The sequence below is a fragment of the Muntiacus reevesi genome, chromosome 9 (genome assembly GCF_963930625.1).
Source record: "Muntiacus reevesi chromosome 9, mMunRee1.1, whole genome shotgun sequence".
In the NCBI taxonomy this organism is placed as follows: domain Eukaryota; kingdom Metazoa; phylum Chordata; class Mammalia; order Artiodactyla; family Cervidae; genus Muntiacus; species Muntiacus reevesi.
This window is the reverse complement of record NC_089257.1, coordinates 4622436-4636292: the sequence shown is the minus strand read 5'-3', so window position 1 is coordinate 4636292 and position 13857 is coordinate 4622436. Positions and strand designations below refer to the sequence as shown.

Here is a 13857-nt window from a genome sequence, read left to right as displayed (position 1 = left end):
GGGTGAGATGGGTTTACGCTCAGAGTGGCAGGGAATAATTATGCGACATGGAAGCGTGATGGCTTAAACAGAAACTGTAATGAGTCATAGAAAAATAAACATTTGCAGTTCAAAAAATTTTAGAACTGTATTATCGCAAACTCTTTTTTTCAATATTCGTTGCCTAGGTTTTTTGTTTGTTTGTTTGTTATTGGTGTGGTTTTCTTAGGTGTGCGGCTGTGTGGTGGAGCCTCTGGGATTCCAGTTCTCCCAGCAGGGACTGAACACAGGCCCGTGGCAATGAAAACATGTACTCCCAACTTCTGGACTGGCAGGGAATCCAAACTCTAATTCTGACAGAAAATAAAATTTAGCTCCCAACTGGGTAATACATAAAACTAAGTACAATTTTATAATGGCAAACAATTCTCTATCTGGAGCTTGCCTCTGAGTAGCTATATGTCAAAATCAGCATGCTTTTGTTAAGTAGTGTGCGATTGTCTTCAATCACAAAATTCTATTTTGTCTTTACCATTTTAAAGACGAACTCACTTTTTATTTCTATGACCTTTGCCTAAAGTCACTTTTTCATCCCAGAACTTCCTCCCGAGGGTGAAGTGTAAGTTTAACAAGGGACGTATTACGATATAAAATGTACCCAAGGCTTGCGGACAAATGCACAAGTAAGCAGGACACAAACACTAAGGCGACCACAGTGATGGGAGACTCGGGTGGGGAGGACTCCGTATGGAGCAAACTGCTCTTAACAGCACGGCTGTATAATAATGATCTTTAATTGCAATGATCATAAACTCTTTGAAGAAAGAGGATTTTTTTCCTTTTAAAGAAAAAATTTAAAATCAGAATCAAATTTTAAAATGACTTCTGCACTCTAAGGAAATGGAACCTGCTGTCAAATGCCTCACTTCATGTTAGATAATGCACTTATTTAATTTGAGAGATGATGTTTCTTCTCCAGAGCTTCTTCATAGCATAAGTTAGCTCAGAACTTCTTAGACTATAGATTAATGGGTTCAGCATGGGGGTTATGACAGTGAAAAACACGCTCAATAACTTATCAGTGGGAAAGGTCTTAGCAGGTCTCACATACATGAAAATGCAGGGAACAAAGAAGCAGACAACCACAGTAATGTGGGAGCCACAGGTTTGGAGGGCTTTCCGCCTCCCTTCCTGACTCAGGTTCTTCAGAGAGTGCAGGATGACTCCGTAGGAGACGAGTAAGAGCAGAAACACAGCAGTGCAGATCAGTCCTCCATTGGCCAACACTAAGATGCCAATGATATAGGTGTCAGCACAGACGAGTTCCAATAAGGCGTACATGTCACATGTATAGTGATCGATGACATTGGGGCCACAGAATGGGAGCCCATAAACAGTGCCAAGTTGAATCACTGAGTGCAGAAAACCTCCAACCCAGGACACCACCAGCAGTAAAACACACACTCTCTGCCTCATGATCACCAGATAATGCAAGGGCTTACAGATGGCCACATAGCGGTCATAGGCCATCACCAGCAGAAGGAAGACCCCTGATCCAGCAAAAAGGTGCTCTGCAAACAGCTGAGTCATACAAGATTCAAAGGATATGGCTTTTTCCCCAAATAACAACTCTGAAATCAATCTGGGAGTGATAGAAGTGGAGTAAGTGACATCCATACATGATAAGCTAGCAAGAAAAAAGTACCTCGGTGAGTTCAGAGTCTCACTGACAGCTATAGTCACTATAATAAGAAGGTTGCCCACCAGAGTCAAAAGGTAGATGAACAAGAACAAAACAAAAAGGACTTTCTGCTCCTTTGGATTCTGTGTGAGACCCAGAAGGACAAAGTAGGTTACGTTGTTTCTTGATTCCATCTAATCTGGACAGAAGCTGACTTCACATATTAAAGCAGTTTACTTTAAAAAAAAAAAAAAAGCAAGGGGGGAAACACTTAAAGGGGAAAAATGCTCAAATGTATAAGAATTTTTTTAATTTATTCATTCATTGGAAGAACGTCAATAGAACATCTATTTGTGTCTAATGTGTCATAGAAATTTTGATTACCAAGTTGAATAAGGCATAGTTCTTTTTTCTGTTTTTTGTTTGTTTGTTGTTTAACCTCAGTTATATGACACAGAACCAAAAAATAATAATTCCTGAGACCTGTATGAAGTTCCATTAAATTCACAGAGTCGTGAGGAGTCAGAATATAGGAGTATATGAAGTGAGTATCACAGAAGACTTTCAAGAGGAAGTAATGCTTCAGCTGAATGTAAAAAATAATTGAGAGTATAAAGAAATAAAGAAAGCTATGAAAATGTGCAGCATTTATAAAGAAACAAACTATAATACATGAAATATTCAATATAATACACATAATCAGTGTGGGTAGATGAATGTGTGAGTAGATGAATTCCTTATCCTGAATTGTCTCTAACCTCACTGACACTTCTTTGGTCTGTACATGGATGTTTCCCTTTGTCAATCAATAAATTAGACAGCAGAAGTCTAATTTTGTATCTCCAGTCCTTACCTTTCCCCTAAAGTTCAAATGTTTATTTGCAATATCTCTAGTTTTGAAATTCAACTGAATAGCAATTTGATATTTATAAAACATAACTTCTAAACTTTCCACAATAAATTGAGCATTTTCTAAATAAAATTTAATGAGCATTCTTTATTTATCTCGTTAAATACTATAATTTTCATGTTAGTGTTCAGACACAAAATTTCAGTGCTCTTTACTCATTTGTCACTCATGAAACTTACATAAATCCTACTAACTACACTTTAAGAATATATCACAAATTTGATCATTCCCTACTTCTTAATCTCTTCCTGTTCCAAGGTAACAGTGGCCTCCTAAATCTCACCACATTTATACTGGCCTCAAAAGTCAGTTCTCTGCTGCAGCCCAAACTGTCCTTCTTAACCTTCTTCTGATAACATCACTCTACTTCTCCAAACTCCTACAATATTCCAATCACTCACTCATAGTTTAATATAACACATTTAATATTTACAGTAGCAAGAGCCATAATCCTTATTTCACAAGTGAAGAACTTAAGGTTCAGATATCTAATTCATTTTCTCAAGTACACACTTTTAAGTCATATACCTAGAATTGAATTTGTCTGATTGACTTTAAAGTCACTTATTTTCTTATATAATAAAGAAAGTCTCACAACTGTGAGCTTGATACCAACTATTTAATGTTAGTCTTACCTTCTGGAGGCTTGTTCAGAACCTGAAGAATAACCTGAAGTTACTCATCAACACTTGGAATTATTTTTCATCCAGTTTGACAAAGAGGACAAAAGCACACTTTTTTTCTTGAGCATATAGTTTATTTGACTGTCCGTCCATTTGCTTCATGGAGTCTTCTGATTATTCAGGTCATTTTTAACTGCAAATGTAGATTATTTGAAAGCAATGCCATGGTGCACACACTGGAAAACAAGTTTGTTGCATTAGGAAATATATCAAAATGACCAGCCAATACTACATACACATAGAAGAAATCAACTAGTTATTTGGCAGGGAAATTTTTCACAAGTAACTTCTTTCTTCCTAACTTCAAAAATACAAATAGCATTTGACTGTCCAGTTCTTTTCACTCTGTCTTATTAACATGACCAAACTAGTTGAGATTTTGAAAGACATTCCTGTGATTCTTTTTAAGTCATGCTATAAGCCTAAGAAAGGACCTCCTGAAATTTTTTATGGCAGATGCTAAGCGAATAGCATTTTCTTCCTATTAGGGGTGAAGGTCACAGGATATTTCATCCCTTCAAGCTGCAATTATCACTGGGTCTTGGAATGTGTCCAAGGCTGATTCTTGTTTAATTAATTCACTGGGATTTTCCTTAAAGGTTTTCAAGAACATCTATAGGGGGTTCATCGAAAAAACAAGAGAGTTCCAGAAAAACATCTATGTCTGCTTTATTGACTATGCCAAAGCCATTGACTATGTGGATCACAATAAACTGTGGAAAATTCTGAAAGAGATGGGAATATTAGACCACCTGACCTGACTCTTGAGAAACCTGGATGCAGGTCAGGAAGCAACAGTTAGAACTGGACATGGAAAAGATTGGTTCCAAATAGGAAAAGGAGTACGTCAAAGCTGTATATTGTCACCCTGGCTATTTAACTTATATGCAGAGTACATCATGAGAAATGCTGGGCTGGAGGAAGCATAAGCTGGAATCAAGATTTCCAGGAGAAATATCAATAACCTCAGATATGCAGATGACACCACCCTTATGGCAGAAAGTGAAGAAGAACTAAAGAGCCTCTTGAAGAAAGTGAGAGAGGAGAGTGAAAAAGTTGGCTTAAAGCTCAACATTCAGAAAACTAAGATCATGGCATCTGGTCCCATCATTTCATTGCAAATAGAAGGGGAAACAGTGGAAACAGTGTCAGACTTTATTTTAGGGGGCTCAAAAATCATTGCAGATGGTGTTTGCAGTCATGAAATTAAAAGATGCTTAATTCTTGGAAGGAAAGTTATGACCAACCTAGACAGCGTATTAAAAAGCAGAGACATTATTTGTCAACAAACGTCTGTCTAGTTAAGGCTATGGTTTTTCCCGTAGTCATATATGGATGTGAGAGTTGGACTATAAAGAAAGCTGAGCACTGCAGAATTGATGCTTTTGAACTATGGTGTTGGAGAAGACTCCTGAGAGTCCCTTGGAGTGCAAGGAGATCCAACCAGTTCATCCTAAAGAAGATCAGTCCTGGCTGTTCATTGGAAGGAGTGATGTTGAAGCTGAAACTCCAATACTTGATGCAATCAGGTCACCTGATGTGAAGAGTTGAATCATTGGAAAAGACCCTGATGCTGGGTAAGATTGAGGGCAGGAGGAGAAGGGACAACAGAGGATGAGATGGTTGGATGGCATCACCAACTCATATCGACATGAGTTTGGGTAAACTTCGGGAGTTGTTGATGGACAGGGAGGCCTGGGGTGCTGCAGTTCATTTGGTCGCAAAGAGTCGCACGCCTGAGTGGCTGAACAGAACTGAACTGATGGGAGCTTTCCTGTTGGCTCAGTGATGAGGAATTCACTTGCCAATGCATAAGGTGCAGGTTTGTCCCCTGGTGTTGTTTATGATATGAACATGAACTATATAGCACAATAGCCAAAGTGCCTGCAAATATCATTAGCTTTAGATACACTTGAGTTTAAGAGGTTAATATGTCAACTAATGACAAAACAACTAAATTAAAATCTTTATTTCTTTAATAATTTCATTTTTTAATTTATTTATTTACTTTAATTGGAGGAAAATTATTTTACATTATTGTGATAGCCTCTGCTGCATACTTGAATCCTGCAACCTCTCCCTCCCCATCCCACCCTTCCAGCTTGGCACAGAGCACTGGCTTGGGTTCCCTGTTTCATACACCAAACTCCCTCTGGTCATCTGTTTTACATATGGTAAGGTAGGCGTTTCAATGCGATTCTCTCAAATCATCACCCTCTCTCCTTCCACTGTGTCCAAACATCTGTTCTCTATGACTGTCTCCTTTGCTGCCCTTCACATAGGATCATCAGTACTCTCTTTCTAGATTCTATATATATACTTCAATACACAATATCTATTTCTGACTTACGTCACTCTTATAATGGGCTCTAGGTTAATCCACCTCATTAGAACTGACTTAAATGTGTTCCTTTTTATAACTGAGTAATTACTCTGTCGGGCATATATACTACAACTTTCTTATCCATTCATCTGCCAATGGACATCTAGAAATCCAATGACAAAACTAGTAAATTAAAATTTCTGTTTTTTAATATTTAATGTCTACTTTATATTGGATTATAGTTGACCAACAATATCAGCTTTAGGTGGTCAGCAGAGTGAGGGAGCTGTACGTGTATGTGTGCCTGTTCTCTTTCAATTCTTTTCCCAGTTAGGTTATTATAGGATGTTGAATAGAGTTCCCTGTGCTCCGCCAGTCAGAATGGCTGCTATCCAAAAGTCTACAAGCAATAAATCTTGGAGAGGGTGTGGAGAAAAGGGAACCCTCTTACACTGTTGGTGGGAATGCAAACTAGTACAGCCACTATGGAGAACAGTGTGGAGATTCCTTAAAAAACTGGAAATAGAACTGCCACATGACCCAGTAATCCCACTTCTGGGCATACACACCGAGGAAACCAGATCTGAAAGAGACACGTGCACCACAATGTTCATCGCAGCACTGTTTATAATAGCCAGGACATGGAAGCAACCTAGATGTCCATCAGCAGACGGATGGATAAGGAAGCTGTGGTACATATACACCATGGAATATTACTCAGCCATTAAAAAGAATTCATTTGAATCAGTTCTAATGAGATGGATGAAACTGGAGCCCATTATACAGAGTGAAGTAAGCCAGAAAGATAAATACCAATACAGTATACTAACGCATATATATGGAATTTAGAAAGATGGCAATGATAACCCTATATGCAGGACAGAAAAGGAGACACAGATGTATAGAACAGACTTTTGGGCTCTATGGGAGAAGGCGAGGGTGGGATGATCTGAGAGAATAGCATTGAAACAACTATACTATCAAGGATGAAACAGATCACCAGCCCAGGTCAGATGCATGAGACAAGTGCTCGGGGCTGGTGCACTGGGAAGACCCAGAGGGATGGAATGGAGAGGGAGGTGGGAGGGGGTTCAGGATGGGGGTTCAGGATGGGGAACACATGTAAATCCGTGGCTGATTCATGTCAATGTATGGCAAAAACCACTACAATATTGTAAAGTAATTAACCTCCAACTAATAAAAATAAATGGGAAAAGAAAAAAGAAAAGAGTTCCCTGTGCTATATATGGTAGATCCTTGTTGGTTATCAATTTTAAATATACTAGTGTGTATTGTCAATACCCAAGTATTACATAATCAACTCAACCAACATTGAGTATCTACCATAGGCCAGGCATTGTTCTAAATACTCAGGATTCATCAATAAACAAAGCAGACCAGATAAAGGGAGAGTTTGGAGTCTCAAAATCAGATTTTAGGTGCAAGATAGCAAACATTTTTGAAGTACTTTGTGCTCCTCCAGAATAGTTCAGATTGACTGATTATGCAGGGGAAGAGGGTATTTTATAATGTGAAACTTCCTCCCTACAAAGCAGTGGAAATATACACCCAGATTACACACCACAGATCGGACGTCGACTCCACTCTGCAGAGACACCAAAGTGACTGATAAAACACTGGGTGAGATGGGTTTACGCTCAGAGTGGCAGGGAATAATTATGCTACATGGAAGCATGATGACTTAAATAGAAACTGTAATGAGTCATAGTAAAATAAACATTTGCATTTCAAAAAATTTTAGAACTGTATTATCGTAAACTCTTTTTTTCAATATTCTTTGCCTAGGTTTTTTGCTTGTTTGTTTGTTTGTTTGTTATTGGTGTGGATTTTTTATGTGTGTGGCTGTGTGGTGTAGCCTCTGGGACTCCAGTTCTCCCAGCAGGGCCTGAACACAGGCTCTTGGCAATGAAAGCATGTAGTCCCCACTTCTGGACTGGCAGGGCATTTCCAAACTCTAATTCTGACAGTAAATAAAATTTAGCTACCAACTGGGTAATACAAAAAACTAAGTACAATTTTATAATGGCAAATAATTCTCTATCTGGAACTTGCCTCTGTGTGGCCATATGTCAAAATCAGCATGGTTTTGTTAGGTAGGGTGCAATTGTCTTCAATCAAAAAAAGAGTAAATTCTATTTTCTCTTTTCCATTTTAAAGACAAACTCACTTTTTACTACTATGATCTTTTCCCAAAGTCACTTTTTCATCCTAGAACTTCCTCTTAGAATTTTCATATCTAAATTTCTGATCATGAAGCATAAGTTTAATAAAGGACTTATTATGATATAAAATGTACCCAAGGCTTGCGGACAAATGTACAAATAAGCAGGACACAAACACTAAGGTGACCACAGTGATGGGAGACACGGGTGGGGAGGACTCTGTATGGAACAAACTATTCTTAATAGCAGAACTATATAATATTAAACTTTAATTGCAATGATCATAAACTCTTTGAAGAAAGAGGATTTTTCTCTTTTTAAAGAAAAAATTTTAAATCAGAATCAAATTTTAAAATGACTTCTGCACTCTAAGGAAATGGAACCTGCTGTCAAATGACTCACTTCATGGTAGATGATGCACTTATTCAATATGAGATATGATGTTTCTTCTCCACAGCTTCTTCATAGCATAAGTTAGCTCAGAACTTCTTAGACTGTAGATTAGTGGGTTCAGAATGGGGGTTATGACGGTGAAAAACACGCTCAATAATTTGTCAAGGGGGAACGTCTTAGCGGGTCTCACATACATGAAAATGTAGGGAACAAAGAAGCAGACAACCACAGTGATGTGGGAGCCACAGGTCTGGAGGGCTTTCCGCCTCCCTTCCTGACTCAGGTTCTTCAGAGAGCGCAGGATGACTCCATAGGACATGAGTAAGAGCAGAAACACAGCAGTGCAGATCAGTCCTCCATTGGCCAACACTAAGATGCCGATGATATAGGTGTCAGCACAGACGAGTTCCAGTAAGGGATACATGTCACACATATAGTGATCAATGACATTGGCGTCACAGAATGGGAGCCCGTAAATAGTACTAAGTTGAATCACTGAGTGCAGAAAACCTCCAACCCAGGACAGCACCAGCAACACAATGCAAACCCTCTGCCTCATGATCACCAGATAATGCAAGGGCTTACAGATGGCCACATAGCGGTCATAGGCCATCACCAGCAGAAGGAAGACCCCGGATCCAGCAAAAAGGTGCTCTGCAAACAGTTGGGTCATACAGGATTCAAAGGATATGTTTTTTCCCCCAAATAACAACTCTGAAATCAATCTGGGAGTGATAGAAGTGGAGTAAGTGACATCCATACATGATAAGCTAACAAGAAAAAAGTACCTCGGTGAGTTCAGAGTCTCACTGACAGCTATAGTCACTATAATAAGAAGGTTGCCCACCAGAGTCAAAAGGTAGATGAACAGGAACAAAACAAAAAGGACTTTCTGCTCCTTTGGATTCTGTGTGAGACCCAGAAGGACAAAGTAGGTTACGTTGTTTCCTGATTCCATCTAATCTGGACAGAAGCTGATGTCACATACTAAAGCAGTTTACTTTAAGAAAAAGGGGGTGGGGTGGGGATAACACTTAAAGGGGAAAAATGCTCAAACGTATAAGAAATTTTTAAAATTTATCCATTCATTGGAAGAACGTCAACAGAACATCTATTTGTGTCTAATGTGTCATAGAAATTTTGATTACCAAGTTGAATAAGGCTTAGTTTTTTTGTTTGTTTGTTGTTTAACCTCAGTGATATGACACAGAACCAAAAAAAACCAAACAATTCCTGACACCTGTATGAAGTTAAATTCACACATTAAATTCACAGAGTCCTGAGGAGTCAGAATATAGGAGTATATCAAGTGAGTATCACAGAAGACTTTCAAGAGGAAGGAATGCTTCAGCTGAATGTAAAAAATAATTGAGAGTATAAAGAAATAAAGAAAGCTATGAAAAGGTGCAGCATTTATAAAGACACAAACTATAATACATGAAACACTCAAGGTAATACACATAATCAGTGTGGGTAGATGAATGTGTGAATAGATGAATTCCTTATCCTGAATTGTCTCTAACCTCACTGACACTTCTTTAGTCTGTAGGTGGATATTTCCCTTTTTTGATCAATAAATTAGACAGCAGAAGTCTAATTTTGTATCTCAATTCCTTACCTTTGCCCTAAAGTTCAAATGTTTATTTGGAATATCTCTAGGTTTGAAATCCAACTGAATAGCAATTTGATATTTATAAAACATAACTTCTAAACTTTCCACAATAAATTGAGCATTTTCTAAATAAAATTTAAAGAGCATTCTTTATTTATCTCATTAAATACTATAATTTTCATGTAAGTGTTCAGAAACAAAATTTCAGTGCTCTTTACTCATTTGTCACTCTCATGAAACTTACATAAATCCTACTAACTCTACTTTAAGCATATATCACAAATTTGATCATTCCCTACTTCTTAATTTCTTCCTGTTCCAAAGGTAACAGTGGCCTCCTAAATCTCTCCACATTTATACTGGCCTCAAAAGTCAGTTCTCTTGCTGCAGCACAAACTGTCCTTTTTAACCTTCTTCTGATAACATCACTCTACTTCTCCAAACTCCTACAATATTTCAATCACTCACTCATAGTTTAATATAACACATTTAATATTTACAGTAGCAAGAGCCATAATCCTTATTTCACAAGTGAAGAACTTAAGGTTCAGATATCTAATTCATTTTCTCAAGTACACACTTTTAAGTCATATACCTAGAATTGATTTTGTTTGATTGATTTTAAAGTAATTTATTTTCTTATATAATAAAGAAGGTCTCACAACTGTGAGCTTGACACCAACTATTTAATGTTAGTCTTACCTTCTGGAGGCTTGTTCAGAACCTGAAGAATAACCTGAAGTTACTCATCAACACTTGGAATTATTTTTCATCCAGTTTGACAAAGAGGACAAAAGGCCACTTTATTACTTGAGCAGATAGTTTATTTGACTGTCTGTCCATTTGCTTCATAGAGTCATCTGATTATTCAGGTCATTTTTAACTTCAATGTAGATTATTTGAAAGCAATTCCATGGTGCACACTGGAAAACAAGTTTATTGCATTAGGAAATATATCAAAATGTCCAGTCAATACTACATACACATAGAAGAAATCAACTAGTTATTTGGCAGGGAAATTTTTCACAAGTAACTTCTTTCCTCCTAACTTCAAAAATACAAATCGCATTTGACTGTCCAGTTCTTTTCACTCTGTCATATTAACATGACCAAACTAGTTGAGATTTTGAAAGACATTCCTGTGATTCTTTTTAAGTCATGCTATAAGTCTAAGTACCTCCTGAAATTTTCATGGCAGTTGCTAAGCGAATAGCATTTTCTTCCTATTAGGGATGAAGATCACGGGCTATTTCATCCCTTCCAGCTGCAATTATTACTGGGTCTTGGAATGTGTCCAAGGCTGATTCTTGTTTAATTAATTCACTGGGATTTTCCTCAAAGGTTTTCAAGAATATCTATGGGGGTTCATCGAAGAAACAAGAGAGTTCCAAAAAAAACATCTATGTCTGCTTTATTGACTATGCCAAAGCCATTGACTGTGTGGATCACAATAAACTGTGGAAAGTTCTGAAAGAGATGGGAATACCAGACCACCTGACCTACCTCTTGAGAAGCCTGCATGCAGGTCAGGAAGCAACAGTTAGAAAAACAGACTGGTTCCAAATAGGAAAAGAAGTACATCAAGGCTGTATATTGTCACTCTGCTTATTTAACTTATATGCAGAATACATCATGAGAAATGCTGGGTTGGAAGAAGCACAAACTGGAATCAAGATTGCCAGGAGAAATATCAATAATTCACATATGCAGATGACACCACCCTTATGGCAGAAAGTGAAGAAGTACTGAAGAGCCTCTTGATAAAAGTGAGAGAGGAGAGTGAAAAAGTTGGCTTAAAGCTCAACATTCAGAAAACTAAGATCATGGTCTGTGGTCCCATCACTTCATGGCAAATAGATGGGGAAACAGTGGAAACAATGGCTGACTTTATTTTTCTGGCTACAAAATAACTGCAGATGGTGTTTGCAGCCATGAAATTAAAGGACGCTTGCTCCTTGGCTGAAAAGTTATGACCAACCTAGACAGGATATTAAAAAGCAGAGATTATTTGTCAACAAATGTCCATCTAGTCAAGGCTATGGTTTTTCCAGTGGTCATGTTTGCATGTGAGAGTTGGACTATAAAGAAAGCTGAGTGCTGAAGAATTGATGTTTTGTACTGTGGTGTTGGAGAAGACTCTTGAGAGTCCCTTGGACCCCAAGGAGATCCAACCAGTCCATCCTATAAGAGATCAGTCCTGGGTGTTCATTGGAAGGAGTGATGTTGAAGCCGAAACTCCAATCCTTTGGCCACCTCATGCTGAGAGCTGAGTCATTTGAAAAGACCCTGATGCTGGGAAAGATTGAGGGCAGGAGGAGAAGGGATGACAGAGGATGAGATGTTGGATGGCATCACCGACTCAGTGGACATGGGTTTGGGTAAACTCCGGTAGCATTACATATTCACCTCACCAACTTTGAGTATCTACCATAGGCCAGGCATTGTTCTAAGTACTCAGGATTCACCAATAAACAAAGTAGATCAGAAAAAGGGAGAGTTTGAAGTCTCAAAATCAGATTTTAGATGCAAGATAGCAAACATTTTTGAAGTATTTTGTGCTTCTCCAGAATATTTCAGATTGACTGGTTATTTAGGGGAAGAGGGCATTTTATAATCTGAAACTTCCTTCCCTACAAAGCAGTAGGAATATACACTCAGATTACACACTGCAGATTGGACTTCAACTCCACTCTGCAGAGACACCAAAGTGACAGGTGAAACACCGGGTGAGATGGGTTTACGCTCAGAGTGGCAGATAATAATTAGGCTACATGGAAGCGTGATGACTTAAATAGAAACTGTAATGAGTCATAGTAAAGTAAACATTTGCATTTCAAAAAGTTTTTAGAACTGTATTATAACAAACTATTTTTTTGTCAATATTCCCTGCCTAGTTTTTTTGTCTGTTTGTTTGTTATTGGTGTATCTTTTTATGTGTGTGGCTGTGTGGTGTATCTTGAGGGGTTCTAGTTCTTCTATCAGGGCTGAACATAGGCCCTTGGCAATGAAAGTGTGTAGTCCCAACCTCTGGACTGGCAGGGAATTTCCAAATCCTAACTAATTCTGACAGTAAATAAAAGTTAACTACCAAAAGGGTACTACATAAAACTAAATATAATTGTATAATGGTAAATAACTTTCTATTTGGAACTTGCCTCTATGTGCCTATATGTCAAAATCAACATCCTTTTAAGTAGTGTAGAATTGTCTTCAATCATAAAGTTGCATTTTCTCATATAGATCATTGGAACAGAATAGAAAGCCCAGAGATAAATCCATACACCTATGGACACCTTATCTTTGACAAAGCAGGCAAGACTATACAATGGAGGAAAGACAATTGCTTTAACAAGTGGTGCTGGGAAAACTGGTCAGCCACTTGTAAAAGAATGAAACTAGAACACTTTCTAACACCACACACAAAAATAAACTCAAAATGGATTAAAGATATAAACATAAGACCAGAAACTATAAAACTCCTAGAGGAAACATAGGCAAAAAAATCTCTGACATAAACCACAGCAGGATCCTCTATAACCCACCTCCCAGAGTAATGGAAATAAAGGCAAAAATAAACAAATGGGACCTAATGAAACTTAAAAGGTTTTGCACAATGAAGGAAACTATAAGCAAGGTGAAAAGACAGTCTTCAGAATGGGAAAAAATAATAGCAAACGACACAACTGACAAAGAATTAATCTCAAAAATATACAAGCAGTTCATGCAGTTCCATACCAGAAAAATAAACGACCGTATCAAAAAACTGGGCCAAGGAGCTAAGCAGACATTTCTCCAAAGAAGACATAGAGATGGCTAACAAACACATGAAAAGATGTTCAGCATCACTCATTGTCAGAGAAATGCAAATCAAAACCACAGTGAGGTACCATCTCATGCCCGTCAGAATGGCTGCTATCAAAAAGTCTACAAACAATAAATGCTGGAGAGGGTGTGGAGAAAAGGGAACCCTCTTACACTGTTGGTGGGAATGCAAACTAGTACACCACTATGGAGAACAGTCTGGATATTCCTTAAAAAACTGGAAATAGAACTGTCATATGACCTAGCAATCCCACTGCTGGGCATACACACA

At 38.0% G+C, this 13857-nt stretch overlaps 2 protein-coding genes across 2 annotated transcripts; both read right to left on the bottom strand.

The window, feature by feature from the left end:
• Nucleotides 1-924: 924 nt before the first annotated feature.
• On the bottom strand, nucleotides 925-1854 carry LOC136175337 (olfactory receptor 4A47-like). Its single transcript, XM_065945667.1, has one exon. It carries the CDS (start codon nucleotides 1852-1854, stop codon nucleotides 925-927), a length of 930 nt encoding a protein of 309 aa, XP_065801739.1.
• A 6326-nt stretch (nucleotides 1855-8180) lies between these two features.
• LOC136175336 (olfactory receptor 4A47-like) lies at nucleotides 8181-8825 on the bottom strand. The gene has a single exon (XM_065945666.1). It carries the CDS (start codon nucleotides 8823-8825, stop codon nucleotides 8181-8183), a length of 645 nt encoding a protein of 214 aa, XP_065801738.1.
• Between the last annotated feature and the right edge of the window lie 5032 nt (nucleotides 8826-13857).